This window comes from Elgaria multicarinata, chromosome 9, assembly GCF_023053635.1.
Source record: "Elgaria multicarinata webbii isolate HBS135686 ecotype San Diego chromosome 9, rElgMul1.1.pri, whole genome shotgun sequence".
In the NCBI taxonomy this organism is placed as follows: Eukaryota; Metazoa; Chordata; class Lepidosauria; order Squamata; family Anguidae; genus Elgaria; species Elgaria multicarinata.
Genome location: NC_086179.1, coordinates 56,356,359 through 56,377,389, shown reverse-complemented (window position 1 = coordinate 56,377,389; position 21,031 = coordinate 56,356,359). Strand labels below are relative to the sequence as shown.

General features: G+C 39.5%; 2 protein-coding genes across 6 annotated transcripts in view; both read left to right on the top strand.

Moving 5' to 3' along the window:
- Nucleotides 1–21,031, top strand: part of LEMD3 (LEM domain containing 3) — a 278,836-nt gene that overhangs the window by 13,117 nt on the left and 244,688 nt on the right. The window contains exons 5-13 of one of the 2 annotated variants that reach the window (XR_010025820.1): nt 3,576–3,655; nt 4,056–4,204; nt 5,087–5,188; nt 6,019–6,121; nt 6,299–6,477; nt 9,182–9,263; nt 11,458–11,563; nt 11,645–11,723; nt 11,924–13,989. Coding sequence is in view for 1 of the 2 variants with exons in the window: in XM_063133918.1 (XP_062989988.1) it covers nt 3,576–3,655; nt 4,056–4,204; nt 5,087–5,188; nt 6,019–6,121; nt 6,299–6,477; nt 9,182–9,263; nt 11,458–11,563; nt 11,645–11,723; nt 11,924–12,087 (1,044 nt within the window). In the remaining variant the exon portion in view is untranslated. Of the gene's footprint in view, nt 1–3,575; nt 3,656–4,055; nt 4,205–5,086; nt 5,189–6,018; nt 6,122–6,298; nt 6,478–9,181; nt 9,264–11,457; nt 11,564–11,644; nt 11,724–11,923; nt 14,055–21,031 lie in introns of those variants that run through there. The other variant, XM_063133918.1, reaches the window with a different exon arrangement.
- MSRB3 (methionine sulfoxide reductase B3) overlaps nt 16,490–21,031 on the top strand; it is a 95,264-nt gene continuing 90,722 nt past the window's right edge. The window contains exon 1 of one of the 4 annotated variants that reach the window (XM_063133926.1): nt 16,490–16,696. In XM_063133926.1, coding sequence (XP_062989996.1) covers nt 16,630–16,696 — 67 coding nt within the window. In that variant the 5' untranslated portion in view covers nt 16,490–16,629. Of the gene's footprint in view, nt 16,697–16,922; nt 17,049–21,031 lie in introns of those variants that run through there. The other 3 variants (XM_063133921.1, XM_063133925.1, XM_063133922.1) reach the window with 3 other exon arrangements.

The window sequence follows — 21,031 nt, the reverse complement described above, 5'->3', positions numbered from 1 at the left end:
CACTTTTGTTCTAAATTACTACTTTTAAAATGTGCTTTGTTTTCAGAATGAATAGTATGTTGCTTATTGTGATACATATAATCTCCGAAAGAAACTATGCTGGGGGTTTTACATGCCTATTTTAAGAGCCAAAATGGAAAATATATAGATCTTATGTAAAAACACACACCACACACTGGTATTCTGTTCTTATCTGATCAAATTACTCAATATAACCTATAATTTTAAAACTGAGTAGTGTTAAATTGATAGGCCATCTGAATTCTACAATATTTTAAAGAATATCATGCCTGTAGGAAAAGAGAGAACCAATTGATTTCTGAGACTTCAAAGGAACAGCCCAATGCACTGCTGCTTCCCTTTCATCATCTGATAAGGATTTGCATACATTTTTCAACAGGCTGTTAGGGACATAGGAAGTTGCCTTCTACTGAGCCAGTCATTGGCCCATCTAGCCCAGCATCAACAGCTGCTCTCCAGACTTTCAGGCAAGATTCATTTCTAGCCCTGCTTGGATATGCTGGCAATTGAATTTAGAACCTCCTGCAAGCAAGGCATATGCTCAGCTACTGAGCTGTTGTGCTCCCAAGGCTGAGCTACAGTTATGTCTCTGTTTTGGGTTGGTCATAGGGAATGCAGCATTACTTCTTGACATAAGAAATTTGTGACTGGAAGGAAGTGGACATTACTCACTTGTCAATGGTTAGGCAAAGTTCTTGAGCAACAAAACCTTGCAGTTTTGTGGAGAGTCTTATGAATACTGGAGGGTAATGATGAGCTTCATATGGATGTCCCATGTTTCTTGGAGTAGGCCTTTGGGAAAGGCTCTTCATATTCTGCTATCCAGGGCCAATCCTACCACTAGGCAGTGTGAAGTGGCTGCAAATTGTTGATTGTTTAATGTACTGTTACTCGTATTATTTATGGCAGGGAGGGAGACAGGCACTTGTGGGATTTTCTTGACCTCCCTTTAACTTGGGTGCCATTTGCTGCTTTGTTTCAGGCAGCAAAATGTCTTCAGCCACCCCTGCCTCTGTCTACTTAAGTCCTTCTATATCCTACAAAAGCACAGTGCTGGAGCACGTAGCTCAGTGATAGAGCATATGCTTGCATGCAGAAGGTCCTTGGTTCAGCCCCTGGCAGTTCTAGGTAGTCCTGGAAAAGACCTGCATCTGAAACTTTGGAGAGCCGCTGCCAGTTAAAATTGATAATACTGACTAAATGGACCAAAGGTCTGATGGTATAAGCCAGCTTCTTATGTTCATTCTTGCTTCCTTTTCCCTACCTATATCTCAGTTCCCAAAGGAAGTAGACCTTTGCCAAACTAAGGATCCTACAAAGGTGAATTTTTGTAGATTAGAAGAGCATGATACTTTGTCTAGCTCAACAGTTTAAAGGCTTCTGACACAATCTGATAATTTCTAGTAGAATATTGTCACTTACATATGTGTTATAATTTATTGCCATGTTCATTCATATGTATATGAATATTGTTCTCTAATATAACTATTTAGCCCTTGTTTCAATGTAAGGCTAGACTGGCAGATCGTAAATATTTTCCCCACCACCACTCCGATTCATTCATTTTATAAAACTGGATCTGGCAAGCTTTGTTGTCCAAATTCCTGCATAGCTACTTATTAACTAAATTCTTCTACTGTTGAGTGCATGGATTTGCATTGTTGATGAGCAGCTTTTTCAGTAACCATAGAAATATCTCCTGGGTTGCAATATTGGACATTTAGTAGAAATAATCTCTCAAAGCTTAAGTTCTTTTTTGGCCCTACAAGGGTGATCTTTATGGAAAATATATGTTCACTGTTGGGAATTTTATATGCTCAACATAAATGAAAGTCTGGCTTCAATATAGCTTTGGACTACAAAGCTATACATTATATGTACCTATTCCACTTTTCAGAGAAAAGTGTGCAACACAGATTTTAATTAACAGAAATGTAAGGGGAGAAAACTGGGAGAGAAATATGGAGTGGAAGATACAGAAAATTGATAAAAAGTATGACTGACTTCCTTTCAGCAGTACAAACATAGATCTTGAAGTTTGTGTTCTCTTAACATGCCAAAAAAGTGTTTAAAATTTAAAGTGTGTAAATGCAGTGTCATTCCCCTGCATTGTTTCCAGTGGGTTGTACATATGGATGAACATCCCAATGTAAGGGAGAACTGGCCTTGGGAACAGGGACAAATTCCCTCTTTCTCTCCCCAGGCAGTGGCAGTTTGGCGGGGAGAACGTTGTCTGTGAGGAGGCATGAAAAATGTATACAAGAGCGAAAGGAGCCATCTTTAGTAACATCTTTAGTAACTCCCTCCTCATTTCACAAAAATGAGGCATAGCACTACTATTGAATCTCAGTTGTTTGTTATCAGGATAGAAAGGCATTTTAAAAGTATGCCTTTGTATCCCGGTACAGCAGTAAAAAAATAATCTGTTTATCACATTTTATTTTGCTATTAGCTATTCTGTTCCTCTTTTGTGATATGCATGGCTGCTTTCATTTATGTTTGCTATGCTGATTCAGTAAAGCAAATTGAGTAATTAAAAAGAAGCAATTGCTTTGGATGTGGTTGCGTTTAGTTGAGAAGCTGCTGTTAGTACTTAAATTTTTACTAGGTGCCGTACACCTAGAGAGGGCTTTCTCTGCTGTGGCACCCCAACTGTGGAATGCCCTCCCCTTGGAGGCCCGATTGGCGCCAACATTGATTTCATTTCGACACCAAGTGAAAACATGGCTTTTTAACAAAGCCTTTGATGGTTAAACTCACTGGCACATTGTTTTAACTGTTTTTAACTGCTTTTAAATTATATATTGTTTTAACTTGGATCATGGTTTAATTTGTTTTTAACTGTGCGTATTTATTGTTTTATACTGTATGTTTTTATCTGTACGCTGCTCTGAGGTCTTAATGATATAGGGTGGTATATAAATGTTTTAAATAAATAAATAATACACAGAATCAAAATAGACAAGTTGATGCCAGAATGGTTTACAGTCCAATAGGCATGACTCACACCAAAAAAGGCCAGTGGAAGGAAGAAGTTAAAGTACGATCACTTGACAAATAGCTAATTGGAATAGCTGCTGAGGGGAATATGTTCGGAAGAGAGTAACCCAGTGGCAGTTGATCTGAGCCAGACCAGAAGGGAGAGCCTGGCCATCAGGCTGCTGCTAGGTGGAATGGACATACAAAATAGTGCTTCAAATGTTCTTGCAAAAGTGTGGTGAACAAATATTTAATTTTCCTCCTTTAATGCACAGGTCCTGGCTAGAATCAGCATAATTTAGTATTGATAAACATACACTGAGCTTTCTGAATAAACATAGTTTTTCTTGTTCCAGTATTTGAGGAAATAATTGGTATAAGAATATGGGGGTTAATACTTAGGCTTTATTAGAATATTTGAAGTAATATTATTACATATTCATAGCATATATTTGGTGGATGAGATTTCTCTTGCAAGAATACCCAGCATTGAGCCTTTAGGATATGATGGGTGCATGGGGGTTGGGGGAAACCTCGTCAGCTTTATTTTTACTTAGTTTGCTTGTTTCTCTTAGAGTTTAGGTCCAGACTATGAAAAAGTACTTAACGATTCCCTGCAATGGATTCTAAATAGAGGAGAAGATTTTGGTATAAAGTAAGTAATTTTATTTCATAGTCTGCTCTTTTCACATAAAAACTTCATTCAGATAATCATTCAAATTATTGTTTCGAGAATTGTGTACAAGGTCTCTCTTGGCTTTCCTCTTTTTTGTAGTTTGCTGTGATGTCTGAACTGGCACACTTGCTCTCCAAATCACAATTGAAAACCTATTCAAACAGTTTTCTGATTGGTTTCGTGGGCAAATGCTAAGAGTAGTTTCACTGATTTGGATGTTGCAGCTACATGTGGTTAGTGTTAAAAAGGAGACGTAGGGAGAATCCACAGAAGAGGGAAGGAAGAAGTGCATGGGTCTGTGACTCATTCGTGGTTTGAGCCCTAGTTGTCATGTCAAAGAATTAGACTTCTTTTTAAATTAGATCTTCTTTTTAAACAGGTGCATTGGCCATAGTTCGGATGAGGAGTCTATAACCAATACAACTGATGTAAAATACCTAATATCAACTAGGCCACAGATGTCTTTTACATGTCGTTTTCGTCGTGCATTTATTACTGTAACATGTAGATCGTTAATTCTGCTTTTAGGTAAGTTTTTTTCCTGTGAAAAAGGGAAATTTTGTTATACTTGTTTGACTCTAGGGAAAACTGCAAGAGTGATGTTGTTAGACAAGCGCATAAGGCTTTGTAATACATTTCGTGGTAGATTGACCTATCTGAAAGAAGAGGAAATTGGGAACCATTTTCTAAAAACGCAATATGGGATAAATAGGACGTGGTTAATGACATCAAAATGCTGTTTATTCAAGAACAGCCTGCATCTTTCCTTCTTTTTTAAGGAGATGACTCAGTAAAGTATCTATTTAGTGCTCAATAAAAAGGCACTGAAAGCTCTACATGTACTCTTACTTGTATAAATAATGATTACTATGTGTATAGTTTAATTTAAATTATTCATCTAAACTTCACAAAAGTACCAATGGTGAAAACAATCCATATCTCACTAAAAGTAATCAGTGTACTGACATTGACCTGGTTCACATGAGCCACATGTGTTTAAGCCACATGTGTTTAAGCCGCAACACGATTTGTAATCACCCGCTTGGTTGCAGTTTGTTGTGTTGTCCAAAGCTGGGTAGCATGGTTTGTTGGAGGGTGAAACAATCCTCAAATAACCCGTGGGTTGTTGTTGGGTTGTTTGAGGGCTTTCCCCTCCAACAAGCTATGCCACCTGGGTTCGGGTGACACAACATACTGCGTCTGGGTGGGTGATTAGGCAAAGGGCTCCCACTATGGCTTAAACAAACCACAGTGGTGATCATGCCCACTGAATGATAATTCCTCCTGAATATCTCTAGCAAGTTTCATTTGTTTTTAGTTCGCTCTAAAATATGTTTACATTCTAAGCCAACTAGTGATCTTTAGAAAATTTGGCATGTTAAGCTAGCTAAATCTTTCTATTTGGCACAGGTGTAGGAATGGTTTGGGGAGTCTTGAGGTATATGAAATATCGGTGGTCTAAGGAGGAGGAGGAAACCAGACAGATGTATGATACAGTTGTAAAAATTATAGGTAAGTTTTAGTTAAACTCTCATTTTATAGTAGCCTGTTTGGTCAAACATTGAACTATCATTTAGTGCTATGTGCATGAGTCTCAGGTTTGTGCACTTGCTTCTCTCTTCCTCTATCATGGCTACAAGAACAAGATCTAAAACTTTTTCTTCCTTGTTCAATTAACTACAGTTTATTATGCCTGAAATCTAAACTGGCTAATCTTAACTATGGTTTAGGGGAAATAAGCCAACATCATAAGTGGACATGAAACCTTCCTGTCTCCTTTGCATCAGAGGAGGAAATGAGAGTAAGGAGCTGACGAGCTCAAGGCTTGTGCAAATAATGCCAAATCATAGTCAAGCATTATGTCTGAATGTTGTTATTGTCTTGCCAAGATATGATCTTGGATTATTTTCAGTTTGTGTGTTGAGGAATTAAAGATTATTGAAGCAGGAAAAACTTCTGGCAAATGTGTTTGAGTAGTTTATTCCTCTTATTTATCTTCAATGTACATGGAGAAATATCCTGAAGACTTAGTGACCGGTCTTTGATGGGATTCATAATGGTGATGTGGAAAAGCACTGAAGGGAGAGGTTTCTTAAAGCCTGAACTATCAGTAGCTATTTTCACTCCTTGTCCCTCTGGGTAACAGCAAAGCTATTGTTCATGTCGTACATAAAAGATACTGCGTACTCTGGTACTTTCATTTATCAGGAGTGCCCACTCTTTGACTAAGTCACAGCAAATGTTATTGGTTGCACTGTCATTAAATACTTCCCAATGGATTTCTAAACATGATTTATTTCAGTTTGATTTATAGTATACTTAACTCAATGCAATGCTTTCAGATGTTTTAAGAACCCACAATGAAGCATGCCAGGAAAACAAAGACTTACAGCCATACATGCCTATTCCCCATGTGCGAGATTCTTTGATTCCACCTCAAGACAGGTATGTGCAAATAATTATATACAGCTACATCAGTTTATTATGGGGACCTCAAAGATACATTTTTGATTTTGAGACTTCTGTATACTATGTCCAAGGCTCTGTACAGGATGTACCTTGGCAGTGAGAGAAGTAATTTTGCATAAAATGTTAAATATTACGTTTTCCTTTATATTTAAGGAAAAAAATGAAGAAAGTGTGGAATAGAGCTGTTGATTTCCTTGCTGCTAATGAATCTAGAGTCCGCACAGAAACACGAAGAATAGGTGGTGCTGACTTCTTGGTTTGGAGGTGGATACAGCCATCTGCATCATGTGATAAAATGTTAGTCATACCATCTAAAGTATGGCAAGGGCAAGGTATGCAACAGCTTATTTATAGTTTGTGAAACATACCTTTTTCCTATTATCTGCATTTAATACTAACTGATGTGTGTCTAAAAACAAGATTAATACAACTTTATTTTAGTCAGAAAGCCTTACTTTATTGTAGTTCCTATACATGTTTCTTGAGGTACCTCTATGTGTACTAGTGATGTCTGTACAGTTCTGACAAGTGATTTATTTTCCATCAGGTTAGGTAGATTGGGCACATTTCTGGGTTTGAAATCTGCCTAATTTAGTGTTCTGTAGAAGTCCCTATATGTCTGATCCCCACAGTGAACACCTAGTGGCTTCCTCCACACCCTCACATGTACATGTAGGACTGCTCCTTAACATGCACATCTACTACTGAGGGAGAGATGAAGAACTTGAAAAGAACCATGAATGAGACTCTGTATCTGTGAAGTAGTTAGCTGGCTCCCTTGAAATCCATCCTTTCCTAGTAATTTGTTCAGCCTAAAGAAAGAGATTAGGTAGTAATATTTATAGTTGCTATCTACAAGAGCTGTGTGTGTTAACTGTGACAGGGTGACATGGCAAGACAATCTTGCAGTCTCTTATCAGCCATTCTATTAGGATGCTGATTTGTTTGCCAAAACAATAAATTTGGCCTTTGAACTGCTGGAAAATTCTGAATTAAATTTAATTTTATGTATTTATTAATACTTCTATATTGCTGAATATAAAAAACTCTGGTTCACATAGAAATAATAAAAATATTTAAATACACTATTAAAACAATCTTAAACTACAATAACAATACAGAATGCTAAGATGATTAATTGAAATTATTTACAAACCAGAGAATACCTGGGTGAACAAGTATGTTTTCAGGAGGCAGTTCTGCCTCCCGAACTATATGGGAGGGTTTTCCAAAGAGTGGGTGCCACCACTGAGAAGATATTGAAATATTCTCTGGGCCTTTGAGATATTCTCTTGGTCCAGGAATGACCAGCAAGGCCACCTCTGAAGATCTTAAAGGTTGACTGGGTATATATAGGGGAAGGCAGTCTGCTAAGTATCCTAGTCTGAAGTTGTTTAGGGCTTTGTATGTCAACAGCATAATCTTGAACATGGCTTGGTAGGTATTAGCCAGCCAGCACATTTCTTTAACATAGGTGTTACGTTAAGTGTCCCACTGAGCACCCCAGTTGCTGCATTCTACAGTAACTGCAGTTTCCAAACTGGGTACAAGTGTAGCCCCACATAGAGTTCATTACAGTAGTCTAATCAGGATACCGTTGCTGGGGCTAGGCTATCCCTATCCAGGAACGAGCATAGTTATTACTATTTCATTTCTATACTGCCTCATAGCCGAAGCTCTTAATAATTCATAAAAATACAACAGCATTACAAAATACAACATAACTGGTAGTTGGTAACGCGTGCTTTGGGCCACTGAGGTCACTTGCGACTCCAATGACAAAAGATGGATCCAGGAGCACCCCCGAAGTTCATACCTGGTCATTCGGAGGGAGTGCAACCCCATCCAGAACAGCAAAGAGCTCGATTCCCAAACCTGAGAATGACCCACCCATAGAGTCAGGATTCAGCTTCAGTTTATTAGCCCTTATCAAAGCCATAACTGTATCCAGCTACTGGTTCAGAACATGCACTGCCTCTCCTGATTCAGATGTCACAGTGAAATAGAGCTAGGTGTCATCTGCATACTAGTGACACTTTGCCCTAAATCTGCTAATGCCTGTTCTCAACAGCTTCATATACATATTGAATAACAATTCAGCTGCTAATGTGCTGAGGTAGTCATCTAATGTTATTCTCTGGAATCGACCCTGCAAGTCAAACTGCTGAACTACTATAAGATGGTGCTTGAGTCATAGTTAATGACTTAAGTAAGTGGTTTTATGTGAACACCAAGAGTGTTCAACAAATGTAGACATCTAAGGCTCAAACTACATGTGATGATTCAGGGCTTTTTTTGTGCTTGCGCCTGCCCCAATCTCCCATAAAACGGCTATGCATTTGTGATTTTAGAGCAATAGGGGTGCATGAATGAGGAAAACTGAACCTTTCATATGCCTGCCATTTGCCTTGCTTTAGGTTCTCCTTCTCCCTCAAGCATTCTTCTCATAGCTGAGCTCACTTCAAGTAGCAGAGCCTCATTGATGCATTCTTACGCTTTAGTACTTTCTGTGCTACATAATTATGTGTACTTGGAGTAGAATCTGGCTGAAATACCAAGCACTGCAAAAACATTTGGGTTGTCGTGTACCAGTGACTTTAGTTCAACTTTATTGCCAATATTTGCTGTTACTTTTGTAATACAGTTGGTTGCTTCATTTGCCAAGTCTAAGTGAGGAAAGTCACCCAGGATCAAGATGTCTGTAGGGCAAAGGACCATTTAATTAAATACGTAGTAGCAATGGTTTATAATATAAGTAAAAACTTAGTTGTGTGTATAGCAGACTTTTTGCATATCACTCACTTGTATTTGTTGGAAGTTGCTGAGAATATCTATTTCTGAAGCCTCATTTATTAATAACCTAAGCAGAGACACAGGTGATAACTAATATGGTATTAAAGTTCTACAAGTCGTAAGGTTTCATTAAGTTTTACTGCATGCTGCACAAACCATGCTTTTACAGTTTTATAGATTATTAATTGAGCTAGAATGATATCCTATTTGCTAAATGAACACTCCTATTTTTTTTCTTGGTAGCATTTCATTTAGATAGAAGAAATTCACCACCAAATAGTTTGACACCATGCTTGAAGATTCGTAATATGTTTGATCCAGTTATGTAAGTGTACTTTTTCTCTTGGTTTTACATGTTGTGTCTCGGTGCTATAGAATTAAAGGGAATTCACATGTATTCTCTATTTCAACATAGGCTGGGGAAGGAGGGATATAGCAGAATGGTCTTTCAGTAGTTTGCATTCATCTTAAGTAGGTGTGACTGTCCATGTCACTAAGGGTTTCTTTTCATTCGGAACTTTATCTCCAGATCTAACCCCAGAATTTTATTCTGACTTTTTCATCTCTTATGTTTGGCCAGAAACCAGATCACTGCATTTGAAGTAGAAGGGTCTTTCCTCCTAGCCCCTACCCTGGGATGGAGGTGGTGGTGGGTTGCAACACAAGAAATGAGAAATGGAAAAACTCAGGTTAGAGGCTGGGAGGGGGAAGAAATAGCAAGATAAAAGGGGGAGAGGGAAAGAAAGAGCAAGGCTAGGGACCTGAAAGTAGGGAAATAGTGAGAGAAAGAGCAAGGCTGGGGGCTGGATTGGAGTGAGAACAGTGAGGTAAAGAGGTTGGGGAGAGAGAAATAGTGATGCTAGGGACTGAAGAAGGGAGCAAGGCAAAGAGGTAGAGGGAAGAAAAATAGCGAGGAAAACAATTGTAGGAAGAGAAATAGAGAGATTAGAGGCAGGGAGTAGAGAGAGAGCGCAAAGGGAAAGGGGTGGAAGAAGATTGGTTGGGGCTGAGAAGAAACTTTCTGTGCACTGAACAGCTGATCAAAAAAATGTTTTCAGAAACAAAAACAAAGTTTGAAAGGAGCAGGGTGTGGAGAGCTTTGTGGGCTTCATTGGAGGTCCCCATGGGGACTGCATTGGGATCCCTGCATTAAGATTTTTTTTAGGGCTTGTCCCTGCAAGCTTTCTCTAGCTCCCAGCCTCACTTTATATTCCACGCCCTGCAGCTTTAGCATTAGACAGGTGTGTTTCTGTTGGCCTCTTTTGGCTATCCTGGGTGTCAGTGACAGGGGATTGGATTTGTATTAGTAGTATAAGTTCCATTCCAATATGTGTTATGGCCTTTATGAACATATAAAGTTACTCTATACAGAGTGAGACCATTGTTCCCTCTAGTCCAATATTGTCTATTCTCACTGGGAGTGGTTTTCCAAGGTCCTGGATGGTGCTCTTATCGAACTCTACAGCTTGAACTCCTCTTTGGTAGAGATGGTAGGGTTTAAACCTGAGACCTTTGGCATGCATGTGGTCTATAGCCCCTCTCCAGTCCTTGATGTATGGAGGCCTACTTTCAGACATAAGTATAACTGCTCTTTAGAATCCTTGCCCATACAGAGAGAAGCTGCTTTAAGTAGGAAGAAAACGTTTTTGTTACAAAGAAGAATAGGAAGTAACTCTATGTAAGCAAGAATTGAGGTCAGTTTGCCTCTAAAGATGAACTCCAAACTGAACGGTTTACCTCCATAGTGAAGAAAAATAAAATGTCTGACCAGTGGAAATTACAATAACCTCTTAGTATGTAATGTCATAGAAAGCTGATTTTTTCTTTTTATAACTGATGACCTGTTCAAATTACCCACTTAGTGGGCCTGTTCCAACAACATGTTAAGCCACGGTTAGGCTGCTAACCATTTTGCAACAAATGGTCAGTAAGCATGTTAGGAATGGTTCACATGACACACTAAACCATAATGTTTAACTCAAAATGCTTAACCACCATGGCTTAGCGTGTCATCTGAACACAGTCAGTTTATGTTAAGAAAACGCTGTACCTATGTTTTTAGTTAGGATGTGCTTGCAATAGACGATCTCTGCTGTTCTCAGGGGATGGTGTTCTGCAGTTCAGGAATCAAAAGAGAGCTCTCTTTTCATAGCCTTAGTGTTGCTCATTTTTCTCTTGCTTGACACAGAGCAAACACTTTATTGTTATTCTCAAATACATTTGTGCAAAGTCATTTCAGAGACGTTTTGTGTTCCAAAGCAACCTGTAATTATGGGTACATAGTTCCTTAAGCTGCTAAGCAGCACCACTTCTCCACACCCCAGCTACCCCTGCTCCCTGACACAGCTTATTGGGTTCTACAGGATTATCTCAGAGCTGTTTAAAAACTCAAGTATGTACCTAGAAAATTGCTTATTACTGTGTGTTGCTTCCTAATTTAGACTGCTTTCATATTTTTAACAACCCCCCTCCCCCAAATATTAACATGCACATTTTGTGTTTTTATATGTGTATTTTAGGGAAATAGGTGATCACTGGCATTTGGCAATTCAAGAAGCAATCTTGGAAAAGTGCAGTGATAATGAGGGAATTGTTCACATAGCAGTGGACAAAAATTCACGTGAGGTAAAAAATGATTTACAGTAGATAATTTATATACTTAATTTCTTGGTTAGATCTAAATCAAAGCTTTATTTCTCCCCTCAGGGTTGTGTGTATGTCAAGTGTTTGTCTCCAGAATATGCCGGGAAGGCTTTTAAAGCATTACATGGGTCATGGTTTGATGGTAAGAAGTTTTAATTTCCAAATAATTCAGGAGTTTGGTAGTAATTGCAGTGCATCAGCATAAACAGCAAGAGTGATTAGTTTCTAGATAAAAATATTGTAGATCAAATATTTTTTAACATACTGATAAATGTAAATCTGTGAATAGGGTGGTCTAAATAAATCAAAGCCTTAACCTATTGAAATTGTACTTTACTACAGGCAAATTGGTAACAGTAAAATATCTACGGCTAGATCGATATCATCATCGTTTCCCCCAGGCTATCACTTGCAATGCTCCGTTGAAGCCATCAAATACACACATGAACTCAATGTCACATCTTCGTCTCCGGACAGGCACAACTAACTCTCAGGGTAACTCCTGAGGCATTTTACTGCTACTAGAACTGTTGACTTGCAGCAGGAACATTTCCTGTCTGGCCCTGTCTTCCACTTTTAGTACTTTTTGTATGTTAACGTTTTCATTAATCAACGTTCCAGAGGTCTCATTTTTTCAGAATGTCTGAGCAATGAGGCAGTAAAACTGAGATAAAAGAACAATTGCTCTATGAAGTGTTTTGGAGCTCAAGCAAACCAACATGTTTAAGTTTTGCATGACAAATGTTGAATTTATTAAACATTCTCAGATGTGGCTGTATTTTTGCACCAACAAGTGTTTGATAACAGTTTAAAAGCATGGAGATGTACTGTATTTCCATAGTTTCCTGTGAAATAACCTTGTGGGTATTTTGTAACAAAACCACCTACAGTTTCTGATGGAAAGTGAGTAGAAGTGCTTGTTTCTGTCTGGTCTTTGGTTTCTGTTGCTGTAAAAGCTTCACCTGTGTCAGCCTAAGGATGGGAAAGAAATTTTGTCATAGTGGTTGTGGAGGGAAAACCAACTGAATGCAGATGTACTGGTTTTGTATATAAATGTAGATGGTGGTGGTGGCAGCAGTGGCAAAAGTAATCTTGTTTTGTGAGGATGCCTGCATTAAAGCAGTGAATAAGCTTCCTATTTTATTCATAACCTAATGTTTTATATATTTTGGCTGTACCATTACATAAACGCCAAACACCTTGAAGTATTAGATACAAGTTAAATATCTTTTATAGGTTTTATATTAAAATATATGGTTATGATTTTTGTGTGAATGGTCTGATATTGTAACTGTGATAATGGATTCAAAATTATGTGAGCAATAAAGAAGCAATTGGCAGGTACTCAAATACTTCGTGAAAATTTATTTATTACAAAAGGAAGGCTCTAGCAATGTACCACTGAGGAATATACTTTCTATACGGTTTTGATACCTAAACATGTGTAAAACTAAAAAGATGCACATATTTTGGAAACGAAATCTTGATGGTTAGAGCTTAGAAATGCAGTACATTTACATGAAGAGTTGTGTGTGTTCAATATTAAATGTGTGCATTGTTTACACCTAAAACTGCAAAATTGTTGAAGTTTAGCTGAAAATATAAAAATTAGATACAATAAATCCTTTCAAAGCAGCATAATTTGTCAATCCAGCTGGATATTGCGTAGGTGAGGAGATGGGAAACCAACTAGTTTAAAATACATTTATTAGAGCCCAGTTTTTATTGTAGATATGGATCTGCAGCATGAACTTGCACAAATAATGCACGTTTTCTTATGGTTAAGTGAACATGATGCACACTTCTGTAATGGAAAATCCTATTGTGCCTTACCTTTGTGCTTTTTTTTGTTTTTTTGTGGGCAACATGTTTAATAATGGACGGTTTCTTATCTGGAAAAAAACTTAGTCTGTTTTATGTCCTGGATGCTAACAAACAAGTATGTGTAATATAATCAGCCATACAAAATACTACTCACCAAGAACAAGTACATATTTTTGACAGGCGAGTAGATTTTGTCAGGTCTGGTAGATTTTTCATGAGATTTACTACATACATATACAAATATGTATAATATACATGTATATGTATTTATATGTATATAATCAGATTTTGTTGTATTTGTGCATCATAGTGATTTATTGACCTGATCTTCGTAACCATCTTGTGACCTGTTGCAAGTGTGAATGTAAAATTTAGTTGTGGCAGTTTAAAAGGTTGCCTTTTGATGCAGATGCATCTTTCTTGCTTCTAAACTATTTGTAAACACTGTACATTTATTATAGTAATCTGTACTATTATGCAGCTTATTTTACCTTTAAAATGTTGACCAATATTCCTCCCTGCAAGACAGATGGGAATGTGTATAATAACTTGGACATTTGAGAAAAATCAGATGTTTGTAATTTGTCATTTGTCCTGTAAAAACACAAAAGCAAAACAAAACTAATTAAAGATTTATTAGGGCTTTTTACATACGTGTCATTGTTTTTAGATCTTTGAAAATCTGGGAAACACGGCAGTTTTAACATACACATTCATCTCTGAGGGGGTGGGGAGAGGAAGACATAAAAGAAAAAAAGGATTTATTAAAGGGTGCGGCGTGCAAAACCACACTCCACAATTATCAAGGTGTTTATCATGCCACCAGTTTCTTCTCAGCATCTTCTGCCGTTTGCCACTAAACAGCTATGATATGGGACTTTATGCAGATGACACCGGTACACTTAGGGTGCAATCTTATGGAGAAAATAGTCAGCCTCTGAACTTGACTATCCAGTGCAGGGCGGCTGCCCTTCATTTTTGGCTAGATGAACGATTTTGCATTCTAGCCATGGAGCTTTGGAGCAGCAGAGGCCACACGGTGCATAAAGCTGCTTAAAGCAACTTCTACAATCTTCTCTCCCCGCCCCACCCTACTTTCACCCTCTATGTTTCTGAGCGTGGAGACAGCTGGTGCAACGAGAACTGTGCCGGCTACGAGGGGGAAAGGGCAGGGAGCATGGTTCCCAGAAAATGGAACAATCCTATGACCATCTAGACACTGTCTAGTGGCCATAGGCTCCCATACAGCTGCATTTGCAGGAAGCAGTTATACAACTACCTTGTACAAAAGCCTGAATGCAAGATAGTCCTGACTGCATTTGCAAGACAGTATTTGATTCTAGCCATGCTAATACTAAATTTGCTTGAAGGTTCTTAAATAGTGGAAACAACAACTTCACAAGATCCCCTACTTACCCTTTTACCAGAAGCAGAGTGAGATAAATGTATAGATAAGTGGTGGTGATCTCTTCCAAACTGCCTTCAATACTAAAATAATGATTGTTTCAGCCAAGGAGGAAATATAATGTACACCTACTGCCATTTGGAAAACCTACTGGGTTGGATCCAATTTGTTATGCTTAAAGTAGGCCCATTTCCCATTTTTAAATCAGTGGGACAAGGAAGTTATGACTAACTTAACTCCTGATTTCAATGGGTCTAACCTAGGTGTGTGTAAATTTGGAACCAGACATTGGATGACTTGCTTTTCAGAAGGAACATATATGCTCTAGTCTAATGCCCTTCCAGTGTCATTCTTCAGTGAAAAAAAAAAAAAAAAAAGCATTGTGAAGACTGACTTTTAAGAGCAGGAGCTTTTTGCCGGATACAATTCACTTTGTCAGATAGTGCAAGGACTTGAACAGCAGAAAGCACTTCATGGCAGTTTGAATTTTAAAAGGATCTGGCTTGGCGAACTCTTTTACAGGGATACTTTGTAGTTCTTCCACCAAGGGGTTTTTTTTTTGCCATTGGCTTGTATCAGCCTGTCTGTATCTGAGTGTTCAGTCTATTTAAGTCTACAAAAGGTCATACTTATAAAGGAAGTATGCTTATAATACTTATAAATACTTATAATACTTATAAAAGTAGTTTCTCTCTTAATAAACAGCAATAGACTAACACAACTGTCCTTAAAACCCTTTTACTGAGTGTCAACATTCTGCTGCATTCCTCAGTTGGATACTCAAGAATGACCCCCACCCCCACATGCACCTGTACAAAGGTGGGGGGTGTTAGGGGAAGGGTGGAAGAGAGCAGTCATAGTATTTGTGGAAGCAACATATACCTAAACCTTCTCCAAACTGGTGCCCTCTTGTTGGATGGCAACTCCCAGCCAGCATGCTGGGACTTGCAGGAGTTGCAGTGCAAGACAACTGGCGGGGTGGGTGGGGGGAGGCTGTACTGCAATTGAGGCAGACAACGGGTTGGCTGCCCTTATCCTAGTGCCCTGCTTGTGAGCTTTCGGAAACATCTGCCTAGTACTGAAAAAGGGATGCTGGACTTGGGTAAAAGGAGTTTGTGCCTTGAATCCAGGCTTAAGTTCTTCTAGATAGAGGAGGGCTCCTAATGTTACCAGTAGAAAGGAATTGTGCAGCTAGTCCAGCATCAGCATTAGAAGCAACCCAACTCATACTTAAAAACAGACCCACCAAAATCAAGGAGTTGAATCCAATGTTATTCCGACTTCGAATAGACCCATTGAAATGAATGGGACTTAAGTTTGACAAGTACAAAATGCACCGCAATAGTACTTGAGTTTGTTATGACTACCGTCCCATTGATTTCAATGGGTTTACTCTAAGAATGATGAAGTCTGGATCTAGCCCCATCTCTTAATAGCTCGGTTAAGGAAGAAAGGATGAGGTCTCCTGCTGAGGTAATAGGCCTTTAAACCTAGTCAGCACGAGCAATCGTCCGCCCTCCCGCGCCGCCTTTTAGGGAATAGTTCCGGGCCTGCTGCCTGGAAGAAGGGCAGGAGAGAAGCCGGGGTGAACCTGCTTGCATTCTCTCTATGCTCATATTTGGAGCTGCCTGGGCAGCGGGTGCCCAGGAATTTCCCGTCATGCCTCTTGGAAAGGCTGCTGGGCCTGTCATTTCGCTGGACCGTGGTGGGGCGGGCGGCGCTTTCGGCCGGACGAGGCGGCTGCCGCTTCTTCTGCCGCCTTCTCTGCCGCTTGACGCTCCGCCTCGGCTCGCCTCGCCTCTCCTCTCCTCTCCTCTCCATGCGCGCGGGGCTCCCCTTACTGCTGAACTTCTTTTGCCTGGTGGCGGCCGCTGCGCTGATAGCAGGTAAGGGAAGCCGTCACGCGGGTGGAGCAATTTGTCTGCCTGTCTCCATTCGTGCTTCTAGAGCCTTCTGTCCGGCCCGTGGCGCTAGCGCCGCCTTGCTCTTCTCCCCCTCTCCCCTCGGGGAGAACTTGAGGATGTAGGGCCGGTGTGGTTAGGAGGAGACACTTCATGGGGAAAAACGGGAGGGATGCGTCGAAGGACTCGCCCCTGCCACTGGGTTGTATACTCCAACCCAGTGACTTTCGAGCATCCCACTACGGACTACTTAATCCCTTGACATGTTTCACAGCGCGATCTTACCCGCGTCTACTCGGAAGTCAATCCCGTTGAGTTCAGTGAGGCTAACTCTCAGGTAAGTGGGTCCAGAATGGCAGCCCTAAAGCGCCTTGTCATACTGTTACAACACAAATCTGTATACGCCTGCTCAGAAGTAAGCCCCACTCAGTTGAATGAAACTGACTCCCAGATAGGTGTGTGTATAAGGTTGTAGCCTAAAATTGGAACCCCGGCTCCCCTAAGCTGGGAACAGTGCTGGTTCCAGCATATGGGGGGGACTCCTAGGCAAGAAACGCTTAATGGGCCCTTGTCCTTGAGTGAGTCTATTTCCCCATCCCCACCCCCACATTACCGGCTGCTGCCGCTGCTCCTTTCCCCCTCATCTTTGAAATCATCGGCTTACTTGCCAGGTGGAGAGTCAGGGAGCAAGCAGGCGGGGGCATCTGCCTCCTTGTCATCACCCCTGTTGCCCGGACCAGAGTGAGCGGCAGGTGAACAAGCAGGTTGTGATGGTGAAGAGGAAGGACTTTTTTTGTCCCTGGGACCCCTGTTGGAGCGTGGGCCTTTGGCAAGCGTGGACTCTGGGACTCCACCTGGGAGGAAGTCCCATTGGACTTGCTACTGAGAAGACATGTATATAGTATCCGACTGGCAGTCAGCAGAAGGCTTCAGTATGTGCATTGGATGTGTATGCATGTGCTGGCATGTAATTGTGATCATACAACTAGGGGCTGGTAGTTAGGCTGGGTTACATATGGAGTCAGAATATGACAAGTGCCTTGCTAAAAGATCACACTACGATTCATCCAGTTTAGTCCATTTATGATAATAATAATAATAATAATAATAATAATAATAATAATAATAATAAATAATATTTCTTACCCGCCTCTCCACTTAGATCAAGGCGGGGAACGATGGCAGACCATAATTCTAGAAGCTGACAAGCAGCACACGATATACATATATATTATGTTGTAAATATGGCAACAAAATCTAAAGTACTGTATTTGGCTTGTTTTTGGCACCCTAGAATAGGGGCAAGGTTAAAGAAATATAAAACCTCTCACTGAGGTGGGATTCTTTCTTCCCAGGATTCTCTTTTTAAGAACGATGTACTGTTTTCTCTTTTTGGACTGGTAGGGGTATGATGATGCAAAAATTCCCAGAGCAAATAGACTCCTAAACGGGTAGTACAAAGTGTAAGCCTTTAGCAAATAAAGCAGCTGAGAGCTTGCCAGATTTTGGTGAATTTTGAGGGCGTGTTCTAACTGGCCATGGAATGTTGGTATGCTAGATAATATAAATCATCCTACGGTGAATTTGCAGAATAGTTTGCTGCTGCATTTGGTGCTCTGGAACTGTGATGCACAAAGGAAAACTTTTGCCTTTCCTTCGGCAACTTCTTCTCTTATGTACGTAAGATGGAAATATATACAAAGTAGCAAGCATTGCTACTTTTAGATGTTACAAATGCATGTATTTTTAGTTAATACTCAACATACTACAGAGAAATGAATCCTTGCAATAACTAGCAGACAAATAACATTTAATATAACCTAGTCATGTTAAAATTCATGGGACTTGAGAATACAAGATGTTTATAGTCTTGTTCTTTTCTCCAATTAATATTCTAGTTTATGCTGATATTGCATCCTCCTCTCACAAGAAATGGTAGAATGACATAAGACAAAAGAGTATTATGATATGCTATATATTATTTTTCTATTGTTTACTGTGAGATAGAAGCAAGGGCATAAGTTAACTGCTGTGTGGCAAGAAAGTATTCTGTAGATCAATGTTTCCCTAAGATTGGAAGGACATTTCATTACTTTCTTGATCAACTCTCAGAATATTTATTCATTTATTTAGAATCCTTATACTTCACCCTTCCTCCAAAAGGAGCATAGAGTGGTTTACGATATTAAGAAAACAATGACCAGTAAAACAACAATAAAATTCTATTTTCACAATAAAACAATTTAAAATACAGCAACAGTAACCTACCCTAAAAACACCAAAACCAAAGATGTCAGGTGTCAAATGCTTTTGTAAATAAAAAGTTCTTGAACTTATGTTTCAAGGTATTCATAGTGTGGACCAATTGCACCTCTCCTGGGAGAAAGTTTCACAAATGGGGGCCACCACTGAGAATGCCCTATATTGCATCCCCACTTGCCCCACCTCATTTAGGAAAGGGACAGCAAGGAGGGCATATCCTGCATATTGAAGGGCCCTAGTTGGCTGCTAATGGGGAAGATACTTACTCTGGTACCAGGTTCCAAAGCATTAAGTGATTTATATGCTAAAAGCAAGGCTTTACATTTGTATCTCACTGGCAACAAATAGCTGCTCTTGCTAGCAGCCAGGCTGCAGCATTCTGCACTTGTTACAGCTTTCAGATCTTCTTCAAGGAGAGCCACACATAGCACTGGTGTCCAACGATGTTTAGAAGGTCTCGGGTTCCCCACACCTGGACTACAGTATGAGAAACATTGCTGTAAAGCAAATTATATTCAAATTGCCATTGTTATTCACTTATTGACTACTGACTTGGTATCAGAGAACTGTCCTTAAACAGTGGTGTAGTGCCAGGACTCTCAAGGACCCACAGTCAGCACTTATTATTATTAGCAGAGACTCTAGTGACATCTATCACCCTCCTGCCAACCAGACTTCCCTGTTCCCTCTGAGTTTACCTGCAGAGCTGGTGGGAATGAATTTTCCCAGCAACAATATATTATTCCTTCTTGTAATGCAAAGTATTTAAAGGTGGCTTGGCCTTGAATGGGCCATTAGAACTCATCAGCGTTATATAAGACCTGTTCCTGATGGAGATGAAAAATGGTTAGAACTGTTGTGGGATATGGATCCACACAGCTTTCTGAATTTTTGGACTCTCCTTGGGTTGTGGCGATAGGACTGTCATAATGAGCTTGCACATCAAAATTTACTACTGCATTACTGTCCTTAAATCTATTCCAGTGCTCCTCCAATGCAAACTGAAATTAGTAGTATATTAATGAAATGATACATTGTATATTGTGATCTGCACTCACCATATTTCAGCTTTGTTGCTGGGTGCATGCACACAAACAGCCTATAAAGTAACAACTATAGCCTCAACCAAAGAGCAGCCTTAGAACAGATAGATGAGCTTGAATCTAGAGTACATGTTCAGATCACCCAGAGAATTAGGTGGTGCTGTACAGCACAGTCCTGTGTATATTTACTTGGACATAGGTCCCACTGCTCTCAATGAGACTTGTTCCTAAGTGCATAGGAATATACAGCATCAATGAATTACGTGGGAAGTGGAGGCTAACATCCTTGCTCACTTAGGGAGCAATCCTATGGCTCTAGCTCAATGCTGAGAATTTCTCTCTCTGTGTGTGTTTATATTGCTGACTTGCTATTGTTGCTTATGGGAAACATTTTGTATTTGAACACTGAATCTTTTTATAGTTCTGTCATAATGATCAGATTTTGTTGCTCTCAATTGTTTTTTGATTTGTTTTGTTTTTTGTTGCTAAGAGCAGTTGGTAGCAGATCCCTTTGAAGTTTGATTTCAGACAAAATGTCCATGTGACTATTGTTCCCAATCAAATATTTGTTCCAGTTTCTTTATAATGATTAACTGCTCTAGAAAATCTATTTAGAGAATCTAATTAATAAATAAATGTAATAAATAACTGTACCTTTTTTTACAGTCAATATAAACATCTCAGAAGATATCTTTTGTGATTGTAAACAGAAAAACATAATTAGAGCAAAAAGAGTCTGATGAAGTAGATGAAGCCTTCCCAACCTGGTTCTTTCCAGATGGGCTGGCTAGGGGTGATGGAAGTTGCTGTCCATCTGGAGGACACAAGGTTGGAGAAGGATGAAATTATCCACAGAAGTTTATGCCATAATATGCTAGTCATTAAGGTGCTGCAAGACTCATTTTTATAAGTCTCTCTAACTCCAACTTAAATGTTAGTTTCCGAAAGGTATGGTATCTATTTAAGAAGTATAGATTTGGGTTAGGGTTTTCACTCTAAACTTACAAATGACCTC